The 9,088-nt window shown below is 50.6% G+C and overlaps 1 protein-coding gene across 1 annotated transcript in view; it reads left to right on the plus strand.

Moving 5' to 3' along the window:
* Positions 1 to 5,312, plus strand: part of LOC143296302 (glycine N-acyltransferase-like) — a 43,549-nt gene extending 38,237 nt beyond the window's left edge. Inside the window, exons 4-5 of the mRNA XM_076608156.1 lie at positions 3,055 to 3,178; positions 4,092 to 5,312. Of these exons, the coding sequence (XP_076464271.1) occupies positions 3,055 to 3,178; positions 4,092 to 4,755 (788 nt within the window). The 3' untranslated portion in view covers positions 4,756 to 5,312. The remainder of the gene's footprint in view (positions 1 to 3,054; positions 3,179 to 4,091) is intronic.
* Positions 5,313 to 9,088: the final 3,776 nt, after the last annotated feature.

The following is a 9,088-nucleotide window of genomic DNA, read 5'->3' on the forward strand; positions in this document are numbered from 1 at the left end:
GTGGTAGTGGAGTGGAGTGGTAGTGGATTGGAGTTGAGTGGAGTGGAGTGGTAGTGGAGTGGAGTGGAGTGGTAGTGGAGTGGAGTGGTAGTGGAGTGGAGTGGAGTGGAGTGGTAGTGGAGTGGTAGTGGAGTGGTAGTGGAGTGGAGTGGTACAGTGGAGTGATAGAGTGGTAGTGGTGTGGAGTGGAGTGGAGTGGAGTGGTGTGGTACAGTGGAGTGATAGAGTGGTACAGTGGTGTGGAGTGGAGTGGTAGTGGAGTGGTAGTGAAGTGGAGTGATAGAGTGGTAGTGGTGTGGAGTGGAGTGGAGTGGTGTGGAGTGATAGAGTGGTAGTGGTGTGGAGTGGAGTGGAGTGATAGAGTGGTAGTGGTGTGGAGTGGAGTGGAGTGGTGTGGAGTGATAGAGTGGTAGTGGTGTGGAGTGGAGTGGAGTGGTGTGGAGTGATAGAGTGGTAGTGGTGTGGAGTGGTGTGGAGTGGAGTGGTAGTGGAGTGGTGTGGAGTGGTAGTGAAGTGGTGTGGAGTGGAGTGGTAGTGAAGTGGTGTGGAGTGGAGTGGAGTGGTAGTGAAGTGGTGTGGAGTGGAGTGGTAGTGAAGTGGTGTGGAGTGGAGTGGAGTGGTAGTGAAGTGGTGTGGAGTGGAGTGATAGTGGAGTGGTGTGGAGTGGAGTGGTAGTGAAGTGGTGTGGAGTGGTAGTGAAGTGGTGTGGAGTGGAGTGGAGTGGTAGTGAAGTGGTGTGGAGTGGAGTGGAGTGGTAGTGAAGTGGTGTGGAGTGGAGTGGAGTGGTAGTGAAGTGGTGTGGAGTGGAGTGGAGTGGTAGTGAAGTGGTGTGGAGTGGAGTGATAGTGGAGTGGTGTGGAGTGGAGTGGTAGTGAAGTGGTGTGGAGTGGAGTGGAGTGGTAGTGAAGTGGAGTGGAGTGGAGTGGTAGTGAAGTGGTGTGGAGTGGAGTGATAGTGAAGTGGTGTGGAGTGGAGTGATAGTGGAGTGGTGTGGAGTGGAGTGGTAGTGAAGTGGAGTGGAGTGGAGTGGTAGTGAAGTGGTGTGGAGTGGAGTGGTAGTGAAGTGGTGTGGAGTGGAGTGGTAGTGAAGTGGTGTGGAGTGGAGTGGAGTGGTAGTGAAGTGGTGTGGAGTGGAGTGGAGTGGTAGTGGAGTGGTGTGGAGTGGAGTGGTAGTGGAGTGGTGTGGAGTGGTAGTGAAGTGGTGTGGAGTGGAGTGGTAGTGAAGTGGTGTGGAGTGGAGTGGAGTGGTAGTGAAGTGGTGTGGAGTGGAGTGGTAGTGAAGTGGTGTGGAGTGGAGTGGAGTGGTAGTGAAGTGGTGTGGAGTGGAGTGATAGTGGAGTGGTGTGGAGTGATAGTGAAGTGGTGTGGAGTGGAGTGATAGTGGAGTGGTGTGGAGTGGTAGTGAAGTGGTGTGGAGTGGAGTGGTAGTGAAGTGGTGTGGAGTGGAGTGGTAGTGAAGTGGTGTGGAGTGGAGTGGAGTGGTAGTGAAGTGGTGTGGAGTGGAGTGATAGTGGAGTGGTGTGGAGTGGAGTGGAGTGGTAGTGAAGTGGTGTGGAGTGGAGTGGTAGTGAAGTGGTGTGGAGTGGAGTGATAGTGGAGTGGTGTGGAGTGGAGTGGAGTGGTAGTGAAGTGGTGTGGAGTGGAGTGGAGTGGTAGTGAAGTGGTGTGGAGTGGAGTGGTAGTGAAGTGGTGTGGAGTGGAGTGATAGTGAAGTGGTGTGGAGTGGAGTGGTAGTGAAGTGGTGTGGAGTGGAGTGGAGTGGTAGTGAAGTGGTGTGGAGTGGAGTGGAGTGGTAGTGAAGTGGTGTGGAGTGGAGTGGTAGTGAAGTGGTGTGGAGTGGAGTGGAGTGGTAGTGAAGTGGTGTGGAGTGGAGTGGAGTGGTAGTGAAGTGGTGTGGAGTGGAGTGGTAGTGAAGTGGTGTGGAGTGGAGTGGTAGTGAAGTGGTGTGGAGTGGAGTGATAGTGAAGTGGTGTGGAGTGGAGTGGTAGTGAAGTGGTGTGGAGTGGAGTGGTAGTGAAGTGGTGTGGAGTGGAGTGGAGTGGTAGTGAAGTGGTGTGGAGTGGAGTGGAGTGGTAGTGAAGTGGTGTGGAGTGGAGTGGTAGTGAAGTGGTGTGGAGTGGAGTGGAGTGGTAGTGAAGTGGTGTGGAGTGGAGTGGAGTGGTAGTGAAGTGGTGTGGAGTGGAGTGGTAGTGAAGTGGTGTGGAGTGGAGTGGTAGTGAAGTGGTGTGGAGTGGAGTGATAGTGAAGTGGTGTGGAGTGGAGTGGTAGTGAAGTGGTGTGGAGTGGAGTGGAGTGGTAGTGAAGTGGTGTGGAGTGGAGTGATAGTGGAGTGGTGTGGAGTGGAGTGGAGTGGTAGTGAAGTGGTGTGGAGTGGAGTGGTAGTGAAGTGGTGTGGAGTGGAGTGGAGTGGTAGTGAAGTGGTGTGGAGTGGAGTGGAGTGGTAGTGAAGTGGTGTGGAGTGGAGTGGTAGTGAAGTGGTGTGGAGTGGAGTGGTAGTGAAGTGGTGTGGAGTGGAGTGGAGTGGAGTGGTAGTGAAGTGGTGTGGAGTGGAGTGGAGTGGTAGTGAAGTGGTGTGGAGTGGAGTGGAGTGGTAGTGAAGTGGTGTGGAGTGGAGTGGTAGTGAAGTGGTGTGGAGTGGAGTGGTAGTGAAGTGGTGTGGAGTGGAGTGGTAGTGAAGTGGTGTGGAGTGGAGTGGTAGTGAAGTGGTGTGGAGTGGAGTGATAGTGGAGTGGTGTGGAGTGGAGTGGTAGTGAAGTGGTGTGGAGTGGAGTGGTAGTGGAGTGGAGTGGTAGTGGAGTGGAGTGGTAGTGGAGTGGAGTGGTAGTGGAGTGGAGTGGTAGTGGAGTGGAGTGGTAGTGGAGTGGAGTGGTACAGTGGAGTGATAGAGTGGTAGTGGTGTGGAGTGGAGTGGCAGTGAAGTGGTGTGGTACAGTGGAGTGGTAGTGAAGTGGTGTGGAGTGGAGTGATAGAGTGGTGTGGTGTGGAGTGGTGGAGTGGCAGTGAAGTGGAGTGGTACAGTGGAGCACTGAGGGTGTCACGCCCCCTGTCCCGCAGGAGTGCCGTATGACGCGGTGCCCACCCTGCAGGAGCTGTGCCGGAAGCACGGGGGACAACTGTCGTCAGTGGAGAACAGGTTCATGTATGCCTGGACCAACAAGGACCCGCCCCAACAACTGCCGTGAGTCGCCACACCTCACCACACCACACCACAACTCACCTCACCACATCAGACCTCACCACACCACATCAGACCTCACCACACCACATCACACCACACCTCACCACACCTCACCACACCACATCACACCACACCTCACCACACCTCACCACACCACACCTCACCACACACATCACACCACACCACACCACACCACACCACACCACACCTCACCACACACACCACACCACACCTCACCACACCTCACCTCACCACATCACACCACACCTCACCACACCTCACCACACCACACCTCACCACACACATCACACCACACCACACCACACCCCAGCACACCACACCTCACCACACACATCACACCACACCACACCTCACCACACCACACCTCACCCCACCACACCACACCACACCCCACCACACCTCACCCCACCACACCACACCACACCACACCACACCTCACCTCACCCCAACACACCACACCACACCACACCACCCCACCAGAGAAATGCCATGTTAACGACACCACCCAAAAGAATGCAGTAGGGTTAATTCTGAAAACACCTTGTTGTGTAATGCTCAAAGACCAGCACAGCAAACCCTGTGTAGTGCTGTTTTGTGTTGTGCCGTGTTAAGCAGTGCTGTGCTTGTGCTGTGTCGTGCTGTGCTGTGTCATGCTGTGCTGTGCTGTGTCATGCTTTTCTGTGCTGTGCAGTGCTGTGCTGTGCTGTTATGCAGTGTTGTGCTGTGTCATGCAGTGCTGTGCTGTGCTGTGTCATGCTGTGCTCTGCTGTGCTGTGTCATGCTGTGCTCTGCTGTGTCATGCAGTGCTGTGCTGTGTCATGCAGTGCTGTGCTGTGCTGTGTTAAGCAGTGCTGTGCTGTGCTGTGTCATGCAGTGCCGTGCCGTGTTGCAGAGTGCCGGAGGGCCTGACACTGACCACCCTGCAGCCCCAGCACACCACGGCGCTGTGTGAGCGCTGGAGGCACTACCGCCCAGACCCCGCCCTGGACCTGTACATGAAGGAGGTGGTGACACGCTTCGACTCCAGCGCCATCGTGAACGGTGAGGGGGAGCTGATGGCCTACATCGCCATGCAGTTCAACGGGGCCATGGCCATGCTGCACGTGGAGCCCGCCTGCCGGGGGCGGGGCCTGGGCCAGCTGGTGCTGGTGGACCTCACGCGCAAGCTGCTGGCCCAGGGGCGCACGGCGTTCGGCCTGATCCCCACGCAGGACACCTCCTTCATTGCCACCAGCAGCCAGCGGCTGGGCTTCACATGGGTTCCGCAGGGCAGCATGGCGTGGGTTCGCTACCAGCCTCCCGCCCTCCCCCTCCTCCCACCCACCACCCGCCTCCGCTCCGCCCACCCTGTCCACCCTGCCTTCCCTGCCTCCTCCCTCACGCTGAGGGGTCAGAGCTGCCGCCCTCTGACCTCCGACCCGGGGAAGTCGGTGGGGAGGGAGGGGGAGGAGGAGAAGGTGCTGCACCTGACGGCGCTGCCTCTGTCCTGCAACGTGTGCAGCGACATCGGTCAGGAGGCCCTGTGCTCCACGCACGACAGGATAGGCATCTCCTGATCTAGACTCCTTTCTCTTCACGACAGGATAGACATCTCCTGATCTAGACTTCTTTCTCTTCACGACAGGATAGGCATCTCCTGATCTAGACTTCTTTCTCTTCACGACAGGATAGGCATCTCCTGATCTAGACTTCTTTCTCTTCACGACAGGATAGACATCTGATCTAGACTTCTTTCTCTTCACGACAGGATAGACATCTCCTGATCTACACTCCTTTCTCCTCTGGACAGGATAGACATCTCCTAGCCTCTCTTTCTCTGGACAGGATAGACATCTCCTAGCCTCTCTTTCTCTGGACAGGATAGACATCTCCTAGCCTCTCTTTCTCTGGACAGGATAGACATCTCCTAGCCTCTCTTTCTCCTCTGGACAGGATAGACATCTCCTAGCCTCTCTTTCTCTGGACAGGATAGACATCTCCTAGCCTCTCTTTCTCTGGACAGGATAGACATCTCCTAGCCTCTCTTTCTCTGCACAGGATAGACATCTCCTAGCCTCTCTTTCTCTGCACAGGATAGACATCTCCTCCTAGCCTCTCTTTCTCTGGACAGGATAGACATCTACTAGGCTCTCTTTCTCCTCTGGACAGGATAGACATCTCCTCCTAGCCTCTCTTTCTCCTCTGGACAGGATAGACATCTCCTAGCCTCTCTTTCTCTGGACAGGATAGACATCTCCTCCTAGCCTCTCTTTCTCTGGACAGGATAGACATCTCCTGGCCTCTCTTTCTCTGGACAGGATAGACATCTCCTAACCTCTCTTTCTCTGGACAGGATAGACATCTCCTAGCCTCTCTTTCTCTGGACAGGATAGACATCTCCTCCTAGCCTCTCTTTCTCTGGACAGGATAGACATCTCCTAGCCTCTCTTTCTCTGGACAGGATAGACATCTCCTAGCCTCTCTTTCTCTGGACAGGATAGACATCTCCTGGCCTCTCTTTCTCTGGACAGAATAGACATCTCCTAGCCTCTCTTTCTCCTCTGGACAGGATAGACATCTCCCAGCCTCTCTTTCTCTGGACAGGATAGACATCTCCTAGCCTCTCTTTCTCTGGACAGGATAGACATCTACTAGGCTCTCTTTCTCTGGACAGGATAGACATCTCCTAGCCTCTCTTTCTCCTCTGGACAGGATAGACATCTCCTAGCCTCTCTTTCTCTGGACAGGATAGACATCTCCTAGCCTCTCTTTCTCTGGACAGGATAGACATCTCCTAGCCTCTCTTTCTCTGGACAGGATAGACATCTCCTAGCCTCTCTTTCTCTGGACAGGATAGACATCTCCTAGCCTCTCTTTCTCTGGACAGGATAGACATCTACTCCTGGCCTCTCTTTCTCTGGACAGGATAGACATCTCCTAGCCTCTCTTTCTCTGCACAGGATAGACATCTACTCCTAGCCTCTCTTTCTCTGCACAGGATAGACATCTCCTAGCCTCTCTTTCTCTGGACAGGATAGACATCTCCTAGCCTCTCTTTCTCTGGACAGGATAGACATCTACTCCTAGCCTCTCTTTCTCTGCACAGGATAGACATCTGCTAACCTCTCTTTCTATTCTCTCTTCTCCTTTTTTCATTACACGGGTGGTTGAAGCTGGCTCTCCACGCTCAGTTGATATTGCAGGTTGAGGGGTTTTTTAAATTTATTTTGTTTTTTAATGTTCTTCATGCGACAAGCTCTTTTCTTACACGCTGGCACCGAAGGGCAGACTGGAAAACTTGAACTGGAAGTGTGTCATGTGTTTGCTTTTGTTCACTCAAAGGGGGTCGTGTTGTGCTGTTGTCTTTCATTTTGTACCACAGTTTTATGTACATCACGTTTGTTACTGTGCTGGTGGTGGTAGCTGATTGGTGAACCATTTTAGAATTCATTTTTTTATCGGAGAGAGACTTGGAGGGGTCAGATCGTGAGAGAAAGAGACTGTGTGTGTGTGTGTGTGTGTGTGTGTGTGTGTGTGTGTTCTTCTTCTTCCTCATTCGCCTCCCATTAGATGAGCAGCCCGGTGTCCTCGATGAAGGCTGCCGTCCGTCGCAGCTCCTCCAGGGTGCCGTACAGTTTGGCTTCCACTGTGTGTGTGTGTGTGTGTGCGTGTAGGGCGAATCAGAGCCGTTGGTTGACCTGATTTTTGTCCCTTGTATTGGCAGGATCCTTGTTCAAGGGGAATAAACCACCACGAGTATAATCTGTTCCTACTTATCTCCCATGAACTCAAAGTTCAATGATCATTTCTTTCATTTAGAAAATGGTTTGAAATTCATGGTGTCTCCAGAGTGAAACCACATGACACGTGATACCACAAGCCTCTCCTGTGCGTTTTCTTCACACATCCATTTTATTTAACATTCGTTTCGTCATGATCTCTTTGTTGCTGTATATACTGGTTATTCATAATAGAGAGTTTGTTTAAAAGAGAGTGTGTTTAAAAGTGACAAAACAAAAGCAAAATGCTCAAAGTGGAAGAGGAAGGAACATTTGTGGACAGCTCCAATGGAAAATGTCTCTCTTTGAACGATCAAAGCAGTGGGTACCGCAGCATCCTTTCATTCAAATGAATAAAGGCAGTTGTTTTTTTTTATACAAATAACTAAAACCAAGAAATACTTAGATTTATTTAAATGGCAGTTGGCCTGGATTTTCTTTTTTTTTTATGAATTAGCGGCAGTTGTGGGGGGAACAGACAAGATGAAGTGATGTACCTCAATCAGTCAGTGATATACCTCAATCAGTCAGTGATGTACCTCAATCAGTCAGTGATATACCTCAATCAGTCAGTGATGCATTTCAACATGAAGAACAGACACAAAGTAGACACAAAGGGAGGAAGAAAAAAACGAAAAACAAAAAAAAAGATGAACAAAGTTCAAATGACACAGTTGTAACGGCCACCATCAAAACCAGTAAGGGGAGAGCAATCAGAATTATTTTTTATGTCATTCTTTTGGGGGGGGGGGGGTGTCAGTGTGTGTGTGTCAGTGTGAGAGTGTGTGTGTGTGTGTGAACATGCACACGCATGCGTGCGAATGAGCGAAGACACACATGATTTCACTCAGTGTGGATATTGACGACTGACAGAAAGTGCTGGTGATTTCACTCAGTGTAGATATTGACGACTGACAGAAAGTGCTGGTGATTTCACTCAGTGTGGATATTGACGACTGACAGAAAGTGCTGGTGATTTCACTCAGTGTAGATATTGACGACTGACAGAAAGTGCTGGTGATTTCACTCAGTGTGGATATTGACGACTCTGACAGGAAAGTGCTGGTGATTTCACTCAGTGTAGATATTGACGACTGACAGAAAGTGCTGGTGATTTCACTCAGTGTGGATATTGACGACTCTGACAGGAAAGTGCTGGTGATTTCACTCAGTGTAGATATTGACGACTGACAGAAAGTGCTGGTGATTTCACTCAGTGTGGATATTGACGACTGACAGAAAGTGCTGGTGATTTCACTCAGTGTGGATATTGACAACTCTGACAGCTGATTTCACTCAGTGTGGATATTGACGACTGACAGAAAGTGCTGGTGATTTCGCTCAGTGTGGATATTGACGACTGACAGAAAGTGCTGGTGATTTCACTCAGTGTAGATATTGACGACTGACAGAAAGTGCTGTCAGTTTTAACATTAGTTTTGCAGTAACTATCACTCATAATATGACTGATCTTCAGTCTGTTTGCAGTGGTTTGAATTGATGTACTTGTTTCCATGAACTATAGTGGTAAGCTCTTGTGTTTGTCACTGGTCCATGTCATTTCCAGTCGGATTAATAAAAATGTATTGTACTGCATTGTATTGTTTCTGTAAGTAGTTGTTGTAATTGCTACCATTCTGAATCTTGCTGTTGAAATCATCCTGGCTTTATTTCGGGGACAGCGATTTTTCTGAGGAAATCTTTCAAGTTTTTTTTTAATTTCTTTTTTTTCTTGTTCTTTGTTGTTGTCACTGTCAGCTGTTCTGTTGGACTAAAGAGATCTGTCATGCCAGTAAGGACAACACTTACCACAGCTTTTTTTATACAATGTCAGGGTATTCATTGGCATTCATTTCTCCAATGTGCATGAGAGAGAGAGAGAGTGAGAGAGCTGAAAGTATGTAATCCTCTTTAGACATACTCTCCTTCAAAGTTATCAGTGATAATCTTGATGTTATATGAGACTGGAAGCATACACACCAGTTGTTATGGACCAGAGGCATACACACCAGTTGTTATGGGCCAGAGGCATACACACCAGTTGTTATGGACCAGAGGCATACACACCAGTTGTTATGGACCAGAAGCATACACACCAGTTGTTATGGGCCAGAGGCATACACACAAGTTG

The sequence above is a fragment of the Babylonia areolata genome, chromosome 2 (genome assembly GCF_041734735.1).
Source record: "Babylonia areolata isolate BAREFJ2019XMU chromosome 2, ASM4173473v1, whole genome shotgun sequence".
NCBI lineage: Eukaryota > Metazoa > Mollusca > Gastropoda > Neogastropoda > Buccinidae > Babylonia > Babylonia areolata.